The 22500-nt window shown below is 48.8% G+C and overlaps 1 protein-coding gene and 1 non-coding gene across 10 annotated transcripts in view; one reads left to right on the top strand and one right to left on the bottom strand.

Moving 5' to 3' along the window:
• Pde4dip (phosphodiesterase 4D interacting protein) overlaps window positions 1-11600 on the top strand; it is a 182630-nt gene extending 171030 nt beyond the window's left edge. For 7 of the 9 annotated variants that reach the window (XM_050124746.1, XM_050124745.1, XM_050124747.1 and 4 more), the window contains 8 exons: window positions 150-274; window positions 3707-3940; window positions 5037-5153; window positions 6264-6490; window positions 7299-7442; window positions 8420-8558; window positions 8818-8864; window positions 10618-11600. In XM_050124746.1, coding sequence (XP_049980703.1) covers window positions 150-274; window positions 3707-3940; window positions 5037-5153; window positions 6264-6490; window positions 7299-7442; window positions 8420-8558; window positions 8818-8864; window positions 10618-10659 — 1075 coding nt within the window. In that variant the 3' untranslated portion in view covers window positions 10660-11600. Of the gene's footprint in view, window positions 1-149; window positions 275-3706; window positions 3941-5036; window positions 5154-6263; window positions 6491-7298; window positions 7443-8419; window positions 8559-8817; window positions 8865-9700; window positions 9753-10617 lie in introns of all 9 variants that reach the window. The other 2 variants (XM_050124752.1, XM_050124751.1) reach the window with 2 other exon arrangements.
• Window positions 11601-20607: 9007 nt separating this feature from the next.
• On the bottom strand, window positions 20608-20679 carry Trnaq-cug (transfer RNA glutamine (anticodon CUG)). The gene has a single exon. It is a non-coding gene; the product is annotated as a tRNA-Gln (tRNA).
• Window positions 20680-22500: the final 1821 nt, after the last annotated feature.

Genomic DNA, 22500 nt, shown 5'->3' with positions numbered 1-22500 from the left:
CTTGACCTGCCCCAGACTCTGCTAAGTGAAAGTGCTGGCCGCCCCACCCCACCCAGAGTTGATACCTGGGGCTAAGATTCCTCAGGCACAGGCTGGCTCACAGCTCACATCCCCCACGGACTCAGTGAACTCTTGCCTCTCCTTGGCAGGCTGCAGCACAAGCTGGCTTTCCTGCAACAGCAGTGCGAAGAGAAGCAGCAGCTCTCGGCCTCCCTGCAGTCAGAGCTCCAGATCTACGAGTCACTCTATGGAAACCCTAAGACGGGCATGAAAGGTACGAGGACTCTCTGCCTCTTCTCTGTCAAGCCCAAGGCTGGGGGGGCTGTTGACATGAGTGGGCCAAGTCTGGGTGCCCTTAAGGACAGACCCCAGGGATCACACTTCACTCACTTAAGTAGTCAAAGACAATCTAATCAGGATAAGATTATAGCATGTTTTTGTTTTAATAAAGTAATGTCCTCAGGCTGTCACTGAAAAGATTTTAAATGTGCTAAAAACAAACATGGCAGCCTGGGCATTGGGCTCCCTTCCCACTGGGAGAAACTGACTCAAAACCAAAGGAAAAACAATACCTAATGAAACACCACTAATAGGTCTTACATTTCTAGTCTAGGTTTAAATATTAGGTACTTACTGAGCAGTTTTTTTTTTCATCTACTGAAATAAAAATCTAGTATTTAAGAATCCAAGTATGTTTCCCTACTCAGACGGAGAAAGGTCTGAGTTACATTATGTTAATGAGTTATAACAGGTTATAATAGGGCCTACATCATATAAAATGGGCAAATGGAGAAAGGTATAAAGTGTTATGTTATAAACAGGTAATCACAGGGCTGACATCAGGTAATATGATCAGCAAAGACAAACACTTAAATCACCAGCTTGAAGAAAAGCATCATGGCGAAAGCATGGGACAGGGAGGCCTGGCGCTGAGGCTGCTCGTGGTTTTGAAGGCAGGCAAGTTGGTAGAATCTTTTTTATACAAGGACAGTTTAGGGCAAAGGCTGTTGAGAGCCCCACTCACCCTAAAACTGTGGTGGTGTGGATGAGATGTCCATGAGGTGAGGCTACATCTTATATGCAGCTAGTTTGTGGGAGACTTGGCACCATGGGGAGCACAATGAAGGCAGGGGCTCCCTTAGGGAAGGGGTGAAAAGGCACAGAGCCAATGGCACAGACTCTGGGAGTCAGGCAGTGGCAAAGCAGACCCATTTATTCAGCAATGGGGAGAGCCTTCTATACCCTCCTCCCAGCACCCAGGCTGAGTTCCCATCCTTTGATATTGTGTGCTGGTCAATCATTGGCTAGACATGATCAGGACAGGAACTGTTGCTAGGCCCTCAGGCAGACTCCAGGTCGGCTCATCCCTTGGCCTTGTAGGCCTTACCTTCCTATAAGGGTTCAGGATCACAGTGGTCTGACTTTATCCAAAAAGCCTTCCTTCCTCCCTCCTCCCCTCCCTCCCTCCTTTCTTTCTTCCTTCCTTCCAGACTGGCCTCAAACTCACAGATATCTGCCTGCCTCTGCCTCCTGAGTGCTGGGATTAAAGGTATGCACCACCAGCAGCCCAAAACTGAATTTCTTAAAGCTGGACCTAGCGCCTTAATTTGCTGAAGAGAAAATGAATTAGAACTTTGAATTATAGGGAATGCATCAGGCTGGAATGAATGGCTGAAGCCCAGAGCTGGGGTGCAGTGGGTCCTTCTGCCTGCGGGAGCCCCTTGGTACTAGAGGAGTATAAAATCAGGGGGTGGAAAGGGCAGCCTCTGGCAGACAGAAAACGTAAAGATCAAGACCAGGGTTTACTTTCAAGGAAGAGAGCTCCATGTTGAAAACAGAGTTTTAGGATGCAGTTTGGAAACAATGACATCTTAAAACTTGCAGGCAAATGTATAAGTCTAGAAAAACATCATATTGAGTGAGGTAACCCAGACCCAGAAAGACAAATATCACATGTACTCACTCATAATTGGCTTTTAGACATAAATCAAAGAAAAACCAGCCTACAATTCACAATCACAGAGAACCTAGACAACAATGAGGACCCTAAGAGAGACATACATGGATCTATACTACATAGGATGTAGAAAAAGACAAGATCTCCTGAGTAAATTGGGAGCATGGGGACCATGGAAGAGGGTAGAAGGGGAGGGGAGAAAAAGGGAGGGGAGCAGAGAAAAATATAAAAGCAATAAAAAATGAAATTTTTAAAAAAAGATGCAGTTTGGTGAGACATACTAGAGTTAGGAAACCTTTATCTGGGGAGCCTCGTGGATGAATGTAGAGACTTTTCTAGGTGAACAGATAAGGGTCAGTTGAGGAGATAAAGTACCCAAATGCTCATACGGAAGGGAAAAAGTCAGGAGGCCTCAGCCCTGAACAGAGAGCCACAGTCAGCTAAGGAATGCTGAAAGAGGGAGAAATAAATAGTCTTCCCCAGGGAAGAGCCTGCCAACTGGTTATCCAACATTAAACAGTCAGCTCTGAAAACATGGATGGATAAGGACAAGTAACTTTATGGGAGCCTAGCAGAGCATGCGTGTGCATGACAACCACCAGGCCATGAACTGGAGGGGGTGGGTCACACAAGAGGGATTGGAAGGAAGAAAGGGAAGGAGAGAAATGTTGTAACTGTATTATAATCTCAAAATTTCAAAATTATCATTAAAAAGATACAGTACTATTGGGAAGATAAAGGGCAGCGAGCGAATTTTTTTTCCGAAAGCAAGCAAAAGTTAGCGAGAATTTGGAACCGGGGAAGAGAAAGTGTAATAGAACCTTTATCTACGAAGCGACTTCATTCTGATCCCCACCCCATGCATACAGCATGCGGTGCGTGTGCATCCTCTCATGCGGTTCTCTTGGTGCACAGGTGTTCCTGAGCTCATTCCAAATCCGCTAATGCTCCACAATTCCTGATTTTGAATGTCAGAATCCAGTGAGGTAGCTAAATCATAGGTTCTCCCACATATTCACTTGATGACAAACATACTCAAAATATTCAGTCTCCCTCTGCTTGGCTGTTCACATAGCTCATGGCAGAGAGAATTGTGAGCTGTGAGCTACATGTAGCAGAAGGTGTATGGTCTCGGTAAAATCCAAGACTAATTCTGTCTTGCAACATATAAGTGGCTCTCAGGTCTTCCGGTAAGAAATGTCTAATTCTGAGCTGTTTATTAGCTCTCTTTATCCTTGCATGTGGAAATACACATGGTAAGTTATCTTCCATGAGGTAAAGCGGGGATGAGAAGCGTGAAGAAGCTGGATATTCACTTAGGAATTCTGGACTCGGGTCTAAGGTTCCTGCCTTCCCTTCTCCTGTTGCCAAGAGGCCCATGTGTTCCTGCTTTTCCTCTCCCAATATGGCATTCATCAAATCTCCCTCTCCCTCTCCCTTCAGTCTTTTCCAGTTCAGTGCTGAGCTGCTTTAGAGCCTGCAGGAGACACAGTATGCTGATTCTCACCTGCCAGTCCAAATGCCCCATAGGCATGCTTGACTAATGTGACCCTGGGGGAATTCCAGGCTCATTACAGACCACCCTGCTCTGCTCCTGGTGCCCTATGAGAATGGTTGTGTCTCACGGACATGTGGCCAAGCCCCTAAGCCTCCAGTGGGGCCCTTGGCAGGAAGGAATGTCGCAGAGAAGCCTTCTGACTGTTACATGGAAATCCATGTCATGCTATGTCCCCCTCTCTCTTCTTTCAGCTTTCAGCCTAGATTCCTGTTGCCAAGTCCCCGGTGAGTTGAGCTACCTGGTGGCAGAGATACGGGCCCTGAGAGCCCAGCTGGAGCAGATCATCCAAGTGAACAACGGTCTACGACTGCAGCTGGAACAGCAGCTGGATCGTGGTGCTGGCAAAGCCACTCTCAGCCCCTCCTCTGTCGGCCAGAACATCTCCGCTGTCGTGGAGCCTGCACACACACAGCCTCTCTTTCAAGGTACGAAAGAGAGGGGAGCAGAAGCTCCCGCCCGGGAAGATGTCTGTGGCACAAGGGACAGTCCTGCTGAACTGCTCTGCCCGCTCAGGCAGAGACAGGACATGTTTTCACACGGTCTCATGAGTGACAACCCGGGATTCAGGATCAGGCTTGCCTTCATGTTCCAAGTTTGCTACTTTGAGGTTATCCACTTTGGGCAAAATATTTAAATTCTCAAATGTTTAACCCTTAATTTACTCCACTTGAAAATGGGACTGAGAAGAGATAGCATGTATGGTTATCTGTAGCATTAAGTAATTGCCAAGGGTCTGGAACAAAAAGAATTGCTTCCTCCTATGTATATAGTGCTTTAGAATTTACCAGGAGTCTTCAAATATACAATTTCACTGAAATAGGGCATTTTACCCATCTCTGTATTTCTTTTTTTTTAAAAAAAATATTTATTTATTATGTATACACTGTTCTGTCTGTCTGTATGCTTGCAGGCCAGAAGAGAGCACCAGATCTCATTACAGATGGCCATGAGCCACCATGTGGTTGCTGGGAACTGAACTCAGGACCTCTGGAAGAACAGTCAGTGCTCTTAACCTCTGAGCCATCTCTCCAGCCCCACATCTCTGTATTTCCTATGAAAATGGAGTCCCAAGACATTTAATAGGCAAACAAGGGTCACTCGGGCGAGGAGCCAGGATCAGGCGCTTAGGGAGCAATCAGGAGCAGTGGACTGGACTCTGCTGCGCTAGTGGGTAGGATGATAACCAGACTGCTGACTGGGGAAAGGGCTCTCCCACTGAGCCTCTCTCTCTGCCCGTACTCAGCATGTAACATCCATACTATGTACATTTCTGCATAATCATATTCCATTCAAGTCATTGTACTAGATTCTAGATGAAAATTATATCCAAAATTGGGCTTATAAAATTCCTACCAATCTTTTCAACTAGTAATGACATTCTCTGAAACATGCCCTCCTCAGGAGTGCACTCGAAATTCTTTGTAGCCTATGAGTGCTGGTTTTCTGAGGCCATGTGTGTGCCATATGGCTCCGTGTGTAGCATGTCGGCAGACCTGACATGGTGGCTATTTTGTTTCCTAGGTTCAACTGCTTCCCCTCCAGTCCGGGATGTTGGCCTGAGTTCTCCCGCCACGGTCCTCCCCAGCTCCTCTTGCTCTGGTCCTGACTCAGACTGTGCCACCATCACCAGGACAAATGGTAAGTACAGCAATGAAAAGACTCAGATGATGATGGAAAGCTGTTGATGCAAACAACCCTTGCCCCTGTGTCTAGAGGTCTGTCTCGGGCTGGCTCCTGCCGGTGCACGGTCCTCTGCCTTTCTCTTCCCTGTCCTTTCCCTGCCGCTCCGGTTTTCCTTTCTTGTCCCCTCGTTGCTCTGTTCTAGAGTGGGGCTCCTCCTCTGTATCCAGCTGCTTCACTTCCGGGTCATCCTTTACCCAGGAACTTGCTCACTGACAGAATTTATTCTGCATGTTTCACCTGTTGAAAATGTCGTAGCATCTTTTTTGTTGTTTTGACCAAGTTCCCAGAGAAAAGCAGTGTGAGCGAGAAAGGAGTGCTTCTGGCTCACAGCTGCAGGTTACACCTCCATCATGACAAGGAAGCTCTGGGTACCCAACAGAGCTGTCACGTAGCATCTGGCGCCAGAATCAGAGAGCAGTGAACACACATAGGCCGGTGCTTAGCATGCCTTCTCCTGAAGCTGAATGCATCACAGTGGGGGTGGGGGGTGGGAAATGCGAGTCAAATAATCCCAAGCTAACTCCAAAAGATTCCAAGATTCTCCTTTATTGTAAGGGAAAAACTCACAGAACAGGAATGGGGGTCCAACCTCAAGGTGTGGAGTGTAGGAACAAGAGAGCAAGAGCTAGGTGGGCAGCAGTTTTCTCTGGGTACCCAAAAAGTCATGCCCCAGCCTCTTAAAGGCCATTGGCTGAAAGAGGTTCCCCCATCATCCTCCACTTCATCCATCTCAGGATACCCCGTCTAGGGAATGGGTCAGCCACAACTGTGTCTTCCCACAGAACTTAATGCCATCAAAATGGTTTACAGCAGGCATGCCTAGAAGCCCGCCTCCCAGACAATTCCGAGTTCTGTCTGGTGACAGCACTACCACAGCTCGGATGTGTCTAGCAAAGTGACCCAAGATCAATTATAACTGTCAGACGTAGACTGCTCTGTGAACTCTACCGTCCTGTGTTACTGAAGGCTGACCTGCTTCTTCCCTCTTTCATTGTCCCTTTGGAGTTTAGTGAACTGAAGTTGTTGTTAGGGAAAGCAATGGACTCTATTTTGTTTCTTCGACAGAGCTAGGTTCAGATGACTCTGCAGCAATGAAGGATCCTCCCAAGTTGGAGGGCGATGCTATTGACGGCGCCTTTGCCAACAAACATGGCCGGCACGTCATCGGCCATGTGGATGACTACAGTGCTCTACAGCAGCAGATCGGGCAAGGCAAGCTCCTGGTCCAAAAGATACTGTCTCTTGCGAGGCCAGCATGCAACATCCCTGGACCTGAGGCTCAGGGTACAGAGGTGAGAACCTGACACTCTAGGGGACTCTCTTTGCACAGTCCTTCCTTCCACTGTTTACATGGCCCAGCCACTGGCAAGTGACTTGGGTTTATTCAGCCAGAATCTCTTTCCTGTCTCCCATCTTAACTCTGCCACAGATCAGGGTAACTTGATGCTTTGACTGAGAACCCCAGAAAACCCTGTGTTTTATAACAGGGCACTTGTAAAATGTTGACATACCATGCCACTGTTTTTTAGCAACTTTGATAGCTTATACAGATAAGGAATGTTGGCATAAAGCCTCGCCTAGATAGATTAAAGTCAATCCAGTGGATGGACATCCACACAAACTTGTGTATAGGAAGGGTGTGCACTTAATACCCTGTTCAGACTGAGCACAGGAGAGCCAGCCAGCGAAGCTCTTCGGTATGCTCGGTTGTTAAGAGGGAGCAGGCACAAGTGACGATGTTGTTTGAGACACTGGCCACTCGTGGATGCCTGCATAGGACAGCCTTGTCTATAAGGACCCTCTACCAAGGAGCAAGATCGAGTTTCTTATTGATATGCACAAAAGGGTGCGACAGGCACAGTGTGAGGAACGATCGTCTGTAATTGCATTTCAGACAAGCAAGGCACGGTTTCATAGAGGATGGAACACAAGGAGGGTTTCAGGCAGAGACCAGCTGTCCTGGAACTGTAGGGTAAAGCCAGGGTTTGCAGCAGGCCTGTGTGCTGGGCTCGTTCACATGGGATGCTTGAGCCCGGAGCTGGGAGTGCTGGGCTGCTCCAGTTCCTGGGAGATCCATGGCTACCTGTCCTCTCTTCCCAGGTACCAGGTAACAAAAGTGTCCGGGAGCTGCGGAGCAGTACCAGTGCTCTGAGCCACACCCTGGAAGAGTCCGCATCTCTCCTCACCATGTTCTGGAGAGCAGCCTTGCCAAGCTCGCCTGGGCCGGGACTGGTAGGCAAAGCGGTAAGAGGCTGGGTCTTGGTTGGTTGAAACCTGCCTTTTCCATGCCAGTATGGCCCTGCTCCCAACCGCTTCAGCTTCAGATATTTCCAGGTCTTGTACCTTGACGTTTGAGCTGATCAAGAGACCTGTTGACAATATGGCTCTCTTCCTCCACCCCTAAGGTCCGCCTGGCCAAGAGATTATAGACTGTCACCATGAGCATGGGAGCCTCTTTTAGCCGTGGTCTGGAGTCTCAACAGCTTTTAAAGTTTGTGTCTCTGGGTCAGGCCTGGGGAAGCCAGCCACCTCCTGGGGTCTGCTTGCCTCTCTGGCGAGCTGTGTCTGGCAGACTCTTACACGGCGGTATTCCAGCTGCAGATAACTGTTCCTGATGTCTGTGGACCCAGATATGCTAATCCAAGGTGCTTTCATGTCCCCCACAATGGAAGATATTTGCAAAGTTTCCCACTGTCCTCTGGCCAGCCCCATCTCTTCAGATAGAACATCCCTGAACTCCTAAGTGTCTCTTATGATGAGGAGTTAAGGAAATTCTACAGGACCAAACAGAGCATTTGCTTGTATTTGAGATTTAGTGCTGACCTAGAGAGAGGCTCTCTCCAGCAGGCTTTTCCATGGTAGCCTGGTCCTCAGCTGTCTCCAGCTGGGGTTTGAGGGTTTTGATATTGTTTGTTTGTTCTGTTTTATTTATTTATTTATTTATTTTGTTCTCGAGACAGGGTTTCTCTGCATATCTCTGTCCTGGAACTCGCTCTGTAGACTAGGCTGGCCTTGAACTCAGGGATCCATCTGCCTCAGCATCTCAAGTGTTAGTATTAAAGATATACATCATCATTGCCTGGCTAAGGTTTGAGGGCTTTTAAAGGAGGGAATTCAATACAAAAAGACTGAGAAAAAACGGTAGCGTTCTGCTCGACCATCGCGTGCACAGCGTGCATTCTGCCTTAGGGGGATTGTCTGAGTGTATCCCTCCTCCTCAGGGACAGTTGATAGAGAAGGAACTCCTGCATCTGCGAGCCCAAGTGTCCCAACAGGAACAGCTCCTCCAGAGAACTAACGAGCGTCTGAAGACGGCTAAGCAGAAGAAGAAGATCATGGAACAGTACATCGTGAACCACCGTAGGTGTCCCTGAAGGACCCGTGGGGAGGGCTCTTCCAAGACACCCGACCTTGCATCTGATCAATAGTGACCAGAGGGACTGGGGAATGTTGGAGGGGGTGAGACACTGATGAGCAATGGTGGGTACAGAGGGAAGAGGTATGGCTAGCAACAGACCACACACACTGAGTGGCAGAGAAAGTGGTTTAAGATGCATGTGCCGAGCAAGTCAGACTCAACTGGTAACTTCCATATTGTGGGGCCGTTTTATGTTTGCAGTGACCAGGACCCATGATGTCTTGAAGAAAGCACGGACTAACTTAGAGGTAAAGGCAACACTGCAGGACTTAACCACAGAGCCTGTCCTTAACCCACCGCTCTGGCCACGTGTCTGTGGGGCCCCTGGCTAGCTCTGATATTCCGAGAGCTTTCTGGTCATGTGGGGCCCCTGGCTAGCTCTGATATTCTGAGAGCCTGCTGGTCCAGTGTAGGCCATGGCCCCCCAGCAAACCCGACCCTACCTTGCTTCTCGGCCCCTCTGCTTGCCCTCATCTTGTTTCCCTCTCTCCTTTCACTGAAGCTCTGTCCTCTATGTGGGGTAAGGAGGCTGGGAAGTAAAGCGCAGGTGACCCCTGAGGGCAGGGACATTTGGAGTTTGCCTCAGAGGCCAGTTGTGCATGGCGGGAGTTCCCTAAAAGGCTCTGTGGAAAATACAAACAACGTAGACAGAACCTTACAAATTGCCCCCGCCACGATGGCTGCGAGGTTGGGAGTGTCCTTGTCTTTAAAGGTCCAGGATGATCTTGGTTTAGTCTCATGGATCTAGAAGAGAACTTGGAAATAAACCCTGCCCACTAAGGGGAAGGCTGTCTATCCCTGGCAGGTGTTCTCCACAGTTACCTCAAATGCTAAGTGCCCGCCCTCCCCCGGGGAAGCAGTGCGAGGGAGAACTGTGTGTATATGATGTAGCTTTGAAATCAGAACCTATTCTCTGAATATAGACTTGACACAGCCAGAGCAGCCCAGTCTCTGCCCAGAAAGTTCCTAATTGTGTCTGCCACAGTGTCTGCCCACGTGCAAGGGGGTTGGGCCATGGTGTAACTCACTCTTTTGTCTTGGTCTAATTCTTCTCTGACGACTCTTCTTTCCCGAGCCTCTGTAGCACGGCCCTTACGAGATTGCCTCTGTGCGGCCATATTCCTGTCCCAGCAAAGGTAACCGACCCATGGCCTCCGGCACCACTGGCTCAGCCTGTGGAAGCGAGCCTCTCTAGTTCCCAGGCCCCTGTGGAGGGTCACAGGCCTGGGCCTAACTTAGTCCCAAGGCCTGTCACTAACTGGCTGTGTGGCTTTGGCTGGCCCCTTCTCTGTGAGCCTGCTGCCCCAAGTCTATAATGGTAGAACTCTTCTTTTTTCTTTTCTTTTTTTTTCTTTTTTTGCTTGTTTGGGTTTTTTGTTTTTGTTTTTGTTTTTTTGAGACGGGGTTTCTCTGTAGCTTTGGAGCCTATCCTGGAACTAGCTCTTGTAGACCAGGTTGGACTTGAACTCACAGAGATCCACCTGCCTCTGCCTCCCAAATGCTGGGATTAAAGGCATGTGCACCATCACCACCCAGCTTAGAACTCTTCTTAGATTATCTCTGAGGTCCTGGGGACTGGACCCTTTCTCTGATAACTGGGACATGACTTACCAAGAGGCCTTCCTGCTGGACCCCTCCCCCTTCTACAGAGGGCTCGTTTTGCGTGTGTTCATATCTTGCTCAGCGGTTTTTTTCTTGAGAGATATAAAGACCCCTTTGGTTTCTGTTTGTTTGCCGGACCACTTGCTTTGGAGCATGAACTGACTCCTGGGGTCCGGCCACTCAGTCCGGTGGTGGAAGCAGCAGGAATCTGGGGATGTGCAAGGCTTCCCTCTAACCTAGGCTTCAGGAGTCTCCAGGCCAGCACTCCCCGCCCCATGCTCGCCCTCCTAACCAGCTCTCAGGCTCTTGGCTTCCAGCACATTTGCCCTTCACTCCAGACTCCAGCCGGGTCTGACCACTTGCTCTCTCTGACTAGGTTTGTTTCTCTCTTATCTGTAGGTGAAATCCTTCAGGGCTCGGTCACACACCTCAGCCTTGTGACCCTTGCCTTCCAGGAGCCACACAAGAAGCGAAGCCAGAGGTTCTTAAAGCAGCAGGAAGGGTGGGCCTGCCCCAGCCTTGTGCAGTTGCCTATCTGCTAAGGAATACCTGGTCCCACCCCTCCCCTGCTGAAGTTCCGGAGAAGGGCTCAGAGCTGTGCCCACATGGGACAGACAGGAAGGAGAGTGGCATCCTGGCAGCAATGATTATGGTTCGCCAAGGCCCACTGGGCCCAGCACTAAGTAAAACTGATGTAGACTGCGTAGAGGGCCTTGCTGCACTGCTTCCAAACAGCCTCGGCGGCATGGCACCTGCCCTGTCGGTTCTTGCCTCAGCATCTGTCCTCAGCACCGCCAACTCAGGGGAACCAGGACCTCGCTGCCCACAAAGGGATGCGTGGTCCTAACACCGAAGCTCCTCAGACAGTTGTAAAAGCACACTCTCGGGCGACAATGCTCTGCTGGACAGTGTTGGGGCTCGGCAAGCTCCCCTCACAAACCAGCTCTTAACCCAGGCCAGCCCCGTGGGTCAAGCCAGGTAGTACTTTGGTCTGTACCACCACACCAGAGTCTACATATCAAATGTGGCAACTTGTAGGTGCCTCCTGCTTAGCCTAGCCCCTTCTATTTCTTATATGATCTCAAGTTGAATTGGCTCTCTTAAGTGCGCTGTCCCCTGTAATCCTCAGGGGAATGGGGGACTGGAGGCCGCATGGAGCCTGTTGAATGTCTAGCATACAGCACACCAGTACCTCTTTGAATGGCATGGGCAAGGGCTGTTCTGTCCTGAAGGCTGTGTGTCTTCACAGTGCTCGTAGGATGTGGGTGTATAAATGTATAATATAGATTTCTATGTTGCTCTGGCCATGTGTTGCAGGCTGTAATGTGTAGACACTCTGCAGTCTTTCTGATGGCTATTAAAGCAAGCCGTGTATAAAGTAATTGCTTTCCTTTGCTTCTTATTTCTGCTCCAGCTCCTAGAATAAGGATATAAGAATATGAAAGACGTGTGCTGCCATCCCCCTGTGTGTGTGTCTTATCTCAGGTGGTCTGCCCAAGGCCCCCTGAGTACAAACCCTAGTTCCCCGCAAGGCCCTATTTCCCCTATTTCTACTCTGACAAGATGAAAGAAACCATCATGACCCAGGAAAAACTCGCTCGGTTGCAGGACAACTGTGTCTTGGTAGGGGCGGAAAGATTGCAGAAAGGAAGCGGATCACAGAACGGCCACAGCAGGAGATAAAAACTTCAGTTCTCCTTAGAAGTGAGGGGTGAACAACATCTCTGGTACTGAAGAGGTGAACCTGTTTATGAACCAAGGAGCAGTGACCCATTTTAACAACAGAAGTCAGGTGTCTCTGGCAGCACACCTTCACACAGTACACACCTTCTTCACACAGCACACACCTTCACACAGCACACACCTTCACACAGCACACACCTGCATACAGTGCACAGCACACACCTGCACACATCACACACCTTCACTGTTACATTAACACTGAGACAAAGCAGTGACAGACAGACTTCCCAGCATCCTCCACCAGCTTGGTCTCCCTAGAGGAAGGAGATGGCGAAGCTTTGCCCAGTCTGCATGGAAAGGCCCCATGCGCTGCTGGAGAGGATGCTGATGATGAAGCTGCGGATCCGGTGCAAAATTTTGATGAGAATCCTAAGTCAACGCCAACTGAACTGAGGCGACTTCTGAAGATGGTGACACTTGTAAAAGTGCTATTCTATATCATGACTGCTTTTCAAATTCTCTTGTTTATGGATCTGTTAAAGTCTAGGTCACTAATATGTTTAAGCTCAAGCTTCTCTAGACACTGCAGCTCTTTTTAGATTTTGATTATACACAATTCTGTGCAGCAAATTAAGCTGAAGAAGCCTGGGAATAAAATTTGGAGAGGGGTTAATAAAAGTCTTTGCCTGGCCAAAAAATAAATAAATAAAATAAAATAAAAAGAAAAGAAAAGAACATGAAGGAGACAAGCAGTCATAAGAAACCCAGAGGCAGAGCTGGAGAGATGGCTCAGTGGCTAAGAATACACGATGCTTTGCAGAGGACCCAGGTTCAATTCCCAGCCCCCATGCCACATGGCCCACAACTGCCTGTAACTCCAGCTCCAGGGGTATTCTATGCCTCTGGTCTCTGCAGGCTTCTGAACCCACATGCGAATGCCCACCACCACCATATAATATAAAACAAAACAAAACACCAGGAGCTGGAGAGATGGACCAGCAGTTAAGAGCACTGGTTGCCTTTGTAGAGAACCAGATTTTATTCCCATAACCCACATGACGGCTCATAACCACCCACAAAGAAGTTCCAGGGGGTCCAATGCTCACGAGGAACTGCCCCAGAGACCCACTTTCTCCAACTAGGCTCTACCTTCTACCCTTGCCTTTTCCCATAAGGCCGTGATTTCACAAATCCATTGAGGAAGCGTTTTATCATCCCACCAGAGCCCATGAGCTAACTGTAATGCTGGCACACCCAGGGCTCCCCTGCCCTCCACATTCTCAATCTAAGGCTGCTGACTTTGCAGGGAAGTAGAATGTTGGTCACCATGGCGAGGTGTTGGCGGAGAGGGGGAGATTTTCACCAGAGGGTACAAAGCTTCAATAAGGGCAGCACTGGGCCTATAGTTAACGTTTTCACACTCAAAATATGCAGACAAAGGTCAAAGTGTTTGCACCAAATACACACACACAAATGTGACTGACAGGATAGAGATAACGGGGAAGGTGCTTGCTGATAAATCACAACCTGGTTTGATCCCCAGGACCCACAGGGTAGAAGAAGAGAACTGAGCACCTTAGATTATCCTTTGACTTTCACATGCATGCTCACATGCACACATAAGTAAAATAAATAAAATAAATATAAATGCAATACAAAGTCAGATATACTAATAGCTTACTGTAACAGTTTGCTTTATATATACACATATCAGAGCAGGTATACTGTAAATATATTCAGTTTTAATAAAAACATTTCCAAGATTGTAAAATATTGAAAATAACAAAATATGGACAAATAAATAAGTTCATATTTTTGTAAGTTCATATTTTCAAAACATACAAAGGTCTGTATGTTGAATGTGGGGTTTTGTTATTCTGTGTGTGTGTGTGTGTGGTTTTGTTGTTATTGTTGTCTTTAATGTATTCACTTTTCCATGACCTCAGGCCAAAGGTATAGAAAGAAGATAGGCCACTCCTCTCGATTTTAGCTTGCTGGGGGGGGGGGGAGCACGGCATGATTGGGTGGGTTGAAATCGGTTGAATCAACCCTCTGTTTAACCCTGTCTTCATGCAGGAGAGACAGGCAGGAAAAGAATGAGGTTTGGAACCATCGCTTCACTTTCTTGGCTTCCATGTTCCCCTGGCTTTTTCTAAGCTGAGGATTCAGCAGGAGAGCTCCTAGTTCTGTTGCTATACTTACAGACGTAGCTGTGGGTCACTGGGTATTATGTCATTGTGAAGTCACGAACACTTGAAAGCCGGCCTCTCCCATCCCACCCATCTTTCAACCATGCTGCATCACGACAGGTTTGCAGATATATCCAAAGAGGCTCTAGAGGAGTTCCTGACCTCCATTTAAAGTGCTGCTATTGGCTCGGAAAAGCACAGGGTGTGATGGTTGATCTTCACTGTTTACTTGGCTGGATTTGGAACCACCTGGGAGACACACTTCCATGTTTGCCATTGAAGGAGTTTCTCGGAGAGGTTTAATGGGAATGCCAAATGTCTTTTCTAAAGGCTGCCACTAGAAGGCATGGCCCAGATGAATGGTGTATCTTTCCGCCTCAAAAGATCCAGATTAAGAGTGGGTCTTCCCACTTTGAATGCTGTAATTAAGAAAAACCCTTCACAGATGTATCCAGCCACTTGGGTTTTAGCTCATTCCAGATGTAGTCAACCTGACAACCAAGGACAGCCATCAGAGCACCCAGGTCTGTATCATCCATGCTTTTCCTCTCCGTGGGGCTCTCTCACAATGACCAGTGACACAGCCAACCTTCGACTGAGGGGCACTGTCTGGGATCTAGAGAGCCCAGCACCATCCCAAGTCTTCCCTGCCACCTTCCCAATCCTAGTCTGTCCTCCTGGTACCTGCTGTTGGCGTCTCACCTGCCTTTGAGGGGGCCTGCTGGATTTAGATTTTTCAGTCTTCAGGCTGGAGAGGCAGCTCAGACATTAAGGTGAGGCTCACAACCAAAATGTAAGAATTTCAGGCTCCTTCCAGTATGGACTGGCAAATGCTTTACAGCACAGGGACTCAGCAGATGTTCCCATGAGCTTCACTAACTTAGAGGCAGGTTCTCTAAACAGGTAGAGATTTTTATATGGATGGATAGAGCAAAAGGAACAGCAAAAGAGACTTTGATTTATTACATTTCCATGAGGACAAAGGTCATTGCTTGTCAGTCGTTTGCCTTTCAGAGAGCCAGGGTTTCGGCTCTCCATCCACATAACTCCCACCACCCTCCATTCCTATTTTCACCGCAAACATTTAAGATCATTTAATCCTTTATAACTTATGTATATATTCACAAAATAAATGATTTTTTTTAATGTTCAAGGTCATCCTCGGCTGCACAGTGAGTCTGAAGTCAGACTGGATTTCATGAGAGGAATAAAACAAACAAAGAAAAGAAAGAAAGGAGCCTTCAGGCAAGAAATTAGTCCCTCTCCAGGACAGAACCATACCAGCAGAAAACCCCATCCACACCCGAAATGGATGGTTTTGATCAGATTACCAACTTCTGATACGGTGCTGTGTGAGCCACCTACTTTGAACCGAGACTGTGACTGGATGTAACTGGAGAACTTTACGGGAGAAAGTATATGTTCTTTGCATTGGGGAGAGACCTGGGCCTGGCACCTCAGAACACCCAGGAAGTGCTCCATGAAGGAGGTCCTGGGGGATCACAAATGTCACTAAGGTAGCTAAAGAGATGGCTCAGTCACTGAGAGTGTTTGCTGATCCCAGCATCAATATAAGGTGGCTCACAGCTGTCTGCAATTTCATCACCAGGGGACCTGATGCTTCCTTACAAATAAAAATAACAAATAAATATTAAAATAACAGATTCCCACTTAGTCTTTCTGAGTTTTAATCCGAAAGAATCCTCAAATTGGAGGGCGTGTATTTAAAAAATGTGTTCTTTAAAACCTCCCCTACTGAATATGGAAATAGAAAACACTATCCTGAGTGAGGTAACCCAGACCCAAAAAGAGGATCGTGGGATGTACTCACTCATAATTGGTTTCTAGCCATAAATAAAGGTCACTGAGTCTATAATTTGTGATCCTAAAGAAGCTAAATAAGAAGGTGAACCCAAAGAAAAACATATAGTTATTATCCCTGCTATGGGAAATAGACAAGATTGCTGGGCAAAAAATTGGGATCTTGGGGGTGGGGTGGGATGGGGGTAAGGGGAGATGGGGAGAGAAAAGTGAGAAGGGGAGGATGGGGGGAACTTGGGGAAACGGGATGATTGGGGATAAAACAAGGTTGGATAGAGGAGCAGGGAATCACATAACTTAATTAAGGGAACCACCTTAGGGTTGGCAAGAGACTTGAACCTAGAGTGGCTCCCAGGTGCCCAGGGCAATGTCCCCAGTTAGTTCCTTGGGCAGCTGAGGATAGGGAACCTGAAATAACCCTATCCTATAGCCATACTGATGAATATCTTGCATATCACCATAGAACCTTCATCTAGCGATGGATGGAGATAGAGACAGAGACCCACACTTGAGCATCGGACTAAGCTCCCAATGAGGAGCAGAAGGAGGGAGAACATGAGCATGGAAGTCAGGACCACGAGAGGTGCACCCATCCACTCAGACAGTGGGGCTGATCTATTAGGAGCTCACCAAGGCCAGCTGGACTGTGACTGAAAAAGCATGGGATAAAACCGGACTCTCTGAACATGGCGGACAATGAGGGCTGATGAGAAGCCAAGGACAATGGCATGGGGTTTTGTTCCTACTTCATGTTCTGGCTTTGTGGGAGCCTACCCAGTTTGAATGTTCACCTTCCTAGACCTGGATGGAGGGGAGAGGACCCTGGACTTTCCACAGGGCAGGGAACCCTGACTGCTCTTTGGACTGGAGAGGGAGGGGGAGAGGAGTGGGGGGAGGGGGAGAGGAATGGGAGGAGGGGGAGGGAAATGGGAGGCTGGGAGGAGGCAGGAATTTTTTTTTCAATAAAAAAAAAAAACCTCCCCTACTGGTGGTTGAACCAAATTTCCCTGGAAAATCTAGAGGGTGCCGGCTCAAACAGGAATGCGCTATCCATCCAGGACGGTGTCAGCTGAGGATGGGGGAGGTGTGAAGCAAGAAAGAGAAGAGACAGCAGGTGGAGGAGTGGCTCCAGGGCAAGAGGACGGGGCGGGGTGAGGTGGGGTGGGGCGCATGGAGAGCTGGTCTCTCCTTAGGTCCAATGCTCGGCTCTTGACCGCCACTCTGGACGTCTTTCGTGGCACGCCAAGGTCACAGTGTGAGGTGTAGGAGCTGTGGTCTCCACTACAGTGCTATTTTCGATTCTTGGGTTTGGCAGCTCTCACTCTCCCTGAGCAGCTCTTGGCTCATTCCGTCCTGGGGATTCGGCATCCAGAGACTCCCAGAGCCCCGGGAGAAAGTATCATGGAGCCGCGGGTACCAGAAAGTGGGGAAAGAGACCATAGACAGCTAAATGCTTGAACCTTGTCCAACCTTCTCTAATTAGGGCGACCCTAGTTTTTCTTTGGTTACGCCCCCTAGGCGGGTCTCAAGTTACAGACGCGTTTTGTGCGCTGTCCCCAACTGTACGCCAGGAGGCGCCCGTACCCTTACCCCAGGGACTTCGCAGGCAAAAAAGTGGACTCTGCGTGGTTGTGAAAATTCCTTAAACTTTGAGAGTGGATTTCGCCTTTCATAGCAGGATCTTGGCTGTTTGGGTTCACCCAAAAGGTCGAGACGAGAGAAACTCGTTCTTCCTCATCGTCTCAAACTGTAGCCCATCCTGTCTCGAATCTTTCTACCTCCCCTGTCCCCACTTCTCTCCGAAAAAGAAGACAGGCGATGGAGAACTGGACAAAGCTGTGGGGAATAGGACGAGGGAAACGCAGAAAGAAAGCCAAGTGGATAAAATACCCGAAAAGGAATGGGAAGAGGGGAGGAAGAGAAGGAGGAGGGGAGGGAAGACTGGATCCTGTGACGTCCAAATCCTGCTCGGAACAGCAGCAGCGGCTGTAAGAGGGGTGGGAGGTGGACTAAGGCAAGGAATTCCTAGGGCAGGAATTTTCCTCAAAACAGAAAGCTTCTGCCCCATGGACTGGGTGGGGGCCTTGCTGGCGGCCTAAAATGCCCTTCTTTGTGTCCGACCCCAAAAAGGATTTGATCTCATTCGGGGGTGGTGGGGTGGTGGTACAAACCTAAAGAACAGGCAGCGAAGACGTGAGCTGGGCGAGTACTTCTGTGTATCTAACATGCTTGGATCCAGTCTGGCGAGGATAAATGTTCAGGGAGGAGATTCCTGGAGGCCGAGGATGGATTTACATACTTACAGCCAGCTAAGGATGAGTCAGTTGTGGTAATAATGGTGTGCGCTCTAGGCTGGGAGTCCAGCGATCAGAGTTCAAACCTCAGCAGGGTTCCTTCACTTTTAGTAGAAACCAGAAACTAAAGCTGCCATCTTGTACTTCAGAGTTTTGTACTCTGAAGCCCACACCGGGTTTGAAAGCAAACTCACTTCGTTTCTCCTCCTAGTCTGGTGGTTCAGGAGGCAGAGAAGTCCCCAAAGTCAGAAGTTGCTGTGATCCTGGGGCCCTGGCTGCTCCTCTCTACCATTTGTGACTTTCCACTTTATCCCCAGATTCTCTTTGTCTCTCAGGAGTACGGGTCCCAAGTGGAGGAAGCTGCTGTCCAGTAGCACTTTGGTGTGTGTGTGTGTGTGTGTGTGGTTGTGTGTGCATGTGTGTGCATGTGTGTGTGTGTGTGTGTGTACTACGCTATACATTATACACGTGAACTGCATACGCTGTTTCAGCTAGCTGAAGACAGGCCTTGGAGTGAAGAGGACTCTCTTGTCCCCAGACTCCAGAGTGTTTCAATTCATGTTTTCCCATGATGGCTAATCTTGGTGGTCAACTTGACATAACAAGGGAGGAGGTAGCCTCATTCGGGACACCGCCTCCATGTGATGGTCCTGTGGGCGTGTCCGTGGATCTTTTTTTATTGTTAGTTGATATAGGATGACCCACAGCCCACAGTGGGCAGTTCCAGCCCTGGGCAAGCATACTTGAGCTGCATAAGAAAGCTGAACCAGAGCCAGAGCAAGCCAGCAAATAGCTTTTCTCCATGGTTCCTACTTTAAACTCCTGCCTCCAGTTCCTGGGCGATGGACTGTGATCTAGGAGAGGAGACAAGCCCTTTCCCCTCCAAGTGTCTTGTGGTCGGAATGTTTCATCCCAGCAACAGAAAAGCAGACTAGAGCACCCCCAAGATGATTGTCCTGCCTGGAGCAGGTAGCTCCCCCTCCCCACACCCAAACAAGATTCTAGACTTGGGGGATGGTGTATTTACCCATTGTCAAAATTTGGCACAAGAGCAGGGTCCAGGCACTGCCCACTGAGCCCCTATGGGAGCTAGAGAGCCAATGAAAATGACATTAAATATTCACATTTGATGCAGGAGCCGCCACCCAGAGAGGGGAGCCCAGGTCCTAAGGCAGCAAAGTTCTCAGTTCCTAATGCTGCTACCCTTTAATACAGCTCCTCATGTTGTGGTGACCCCAATCATACAATTGTTTCATTGCTACTCCATAACTGCAATTTTGCTACTTTTATGAATCATAATGTAAAAAAAAAACTGTTTTCCGATGGTCCTAGGCGACCCCTCTGAAAGTGTCCTTTGCCCCCCAAAAGAGGTCATGACCCACAGGTTGAGAACCGCTGTTCTAGGGGCTTAAGTAACCAAAGAAGTTTACTTTCCTGAGAGACACTGACCCAGTTACGACCGGCTGAAGCCTTTTACTTGCAGGTTACCTAGGAGAGAGGAGCCAGTCCCGGCCCTCTTGATCACCGAGCTGGGACCTTTTTGCCTTTCTGGCCTCTCTCAACCACCTCTGTTGGGCCCTTCCTTCCATTTCTTTTCAGGTCCCAGACAGAACTCTCTAAAACAGCAGATACACTTTGCAGCACTTCCTAACTACTCAGAATTCCAACCAGAGGAAAACAATTATTTAAATTTCTTCAGGCTCCTCCGTTGGACGGTCCGTTTAAAACGTCTTCTAGCATTCCCACGATCTTTTCCAATGGAGTTTTCCTGGCGCAGAGTTCTGGCAGAAGGAATTCCGCTGCAGTGATTCGCGGCCCGGGGAGAAGTCACCTGGGTTTCTTCAGGCTCCTCCGTTGGACGGTCCGTTTAAAACGTCTTCTAGCATTCCCAGGCTCAGCTCTTTTTGTATAAACTTAATATTTAAAGAGATTCCCCAACCAAACGCAGCGGAAGACAACTGCGTCCCCTGCTGGTTTCGACGAACTGAAACGCGCTGAAATTGCTCAAATCCAAGACCAAGGTAAGAGGGGCTAGCGCTTAAATTCCTCTCATTCGTCGGGTGCAGAAACAGGAGAGGTAGCTGGGGGGTGCGGGCAGCCAGCACGCGGTGTGCAGCCTTGTTGGTTCGGGAATCTTTCCAGGCTCAACTCACATGAGTACAGGAAGGGACCTGCGGGTCTTTGGCCTCCGATGTGACGGTGAGTCCCAGGAGAGTCAGGTGGCCAAGGATGGGATACCCTATTGCGGTGTCTAGGAAGCTATGCTGTGTACTGGTGTCTCTAAACTGAGCAAGTTGGGACACATCTGCCGCTAGTGCAAATGGCCTAGAGTAGGAGAGAAGTGCCTGATCCCCTTTCCTTCCTGTGCTAAGAAAATGGATCCTACAATGGACTAAAGATAAAGGTCCCACCGAGATTTGAACTCGGATCGCTGGATTCAGAGTCCAGAGTGCTCACCATTACACCATGGAACCACACAGTCGGTACTACTCTGACTCACTGTAGGTGACCAAACCCATTCTCAGTCTCCATCATACCCCACAATTTTTTCCTCAAGCACCTTTCCTATAGTCAGATAGGGTCGTAGCACCCTCAATTTACAACCTAAAGAATCGCCGCACTCACGTTCCTTCTGTTCAGCTCTTGGCGTGTGGATTGTCTCTCAGAGAATGAGAAAGTGGGTTTAACACTTTAGGATCCGGGAAGTGGATCGCTGGTGTCTTGTGCAACGTACAATCCTTTGCCCCCGCCCCCCCCCCCCGCCCCGCCGGAAAAGGGTTTCCTTATTTTGCTTTGCAATTTTCTTCTTATTGTCTAGATTCCCCTGGTTTCTCCTCCAGCCTCCCCACCCCCTTCCTTACTCCATGTCCCTTTCCTCTCTGTTCTCTATCTCCATCCCCGATGCACTGCCCAGATCATTGGGAAGTTGCAGCCGCAAAAAGAAAGGAAGGCGAGGGAGTGTTCACCCGGCCGAGGAGCATCCTTGTTTCCCGGGATCGGAGTCTTTCCAAGAACCAGAGCAGCCCTCGGGGCCAGGACAGCTCTGACCTTAGGTGAAAGTGAGCACAGTCCAAATCCAGAGCTGGAGATTCTGTGACGCTTCCCTGAATCCCTGACAAACTGCTGGACACAGTGAACCTTTCCTGCAGGTTCACTGGCAGTTCCTCTCAGCGCCCCTAGTGGTTACCCACCATAGTTCACAGAGCCGGACCAGTGGGGCTTGGGATGTCATGAAGATGGGGAAGTTTAGCAAACTGTGTCTGAGATGGATGTAGGAGGGAGATATGCGTTTTCTGGCAGCCAGGGGTAGTTGAGAAAGCACCTACATCTTCCGATCCAGAATGTGGATCGTTCCCTAAACCTGGGGCTGGAGGTCACCCAAACATGCATGAAAGACTGTCATAGACCCGGGAAACTGCTGCTAGACAGCAGACCTGCAAAGACCCACTGACCCAGAGTTCTTCCATCTTGGACCTGGGCACAGCTAACACCTGGGCACTAGTAGTTCTTCAATAGAGGAGAGAGTCTTGTTAGAGAGTGAGGACGTGGTTTTTCCTTAGACTGAGATACAGTGGGCAGTTTCGATCGGTGCTAAGGTTTGGATGGGAAGTTTGGACGGATGAAGTCTGGATGGGAAATACCCCTCTCATCCCCTAAGGCTCCTGTCCTTTTGAAGGGTGAACCCTAGGGTCAAGGGATCCCAGGGGGACTAATTTCTTCAGGGGATTTTGAGGAAATGAATCCTGACGGGAGAAAACAGGGCAGCGAGGGGCAAATTTGAAGGATATGCCTTGCCCAACCATGTCGCTTCCTCTTTCCCCTCACCTCTCCCTCTACCTTGTGACTACCATGGAGTGAGCATCTCCGCTAGGCCATGTGCTTTCTGCTGTGAAGATTCTGCCTCTGCTCAGGTTGAAAGCAATGGTGCCAGCCAATCATGGGCAGGGACCTCTGAGTTCACAAGACCAAGTAAACCTTTCCATACCTAAGTTGTTTCTAACACACACACACACACACACACACACACACACAATGGGGAACCAGCTGCAGTTTTTTTTATGATCAACCGTGGTTGTTGCCCTTGGGGGAAGTGAGTGCAGAGGATGGAATTTAATTTTTCTCAAAGTATTCTTTTCTTACACGAATAACTTAAGAGAATAAAATAGCTTCATGTGTGCATTTAAAAAGAAGCCGGGCGGTGGTGGCGCACGCCTTTAATCCCAGCACTCGGGAGGCAGAGGCAGGTGGATCTCTGGGAGTTTGAGGCCAGCCTGGTCTACAAGAGCTAGTTCCAG

This window comes from Alexandromys fortis, unplaced genomic scaffold (genome assembly GCF_014885135.2).
Source record: "Alexandromys fortis isolate MF-2015 unplaced genomic scaffold, M_Fortis_MF-2015_v1.1 scaffold_235, whole genome shotgun sequence".
NCBI classification, from domain to species: Eukaryota; Metazoa; Chordata; class Mammalia; order Rodentia; family Cricetidae; genus Alexandromys; species Alexandromys fortis.
This window is presented reverse-complemented; position numbering and strand designations above follow the sequence as displayed.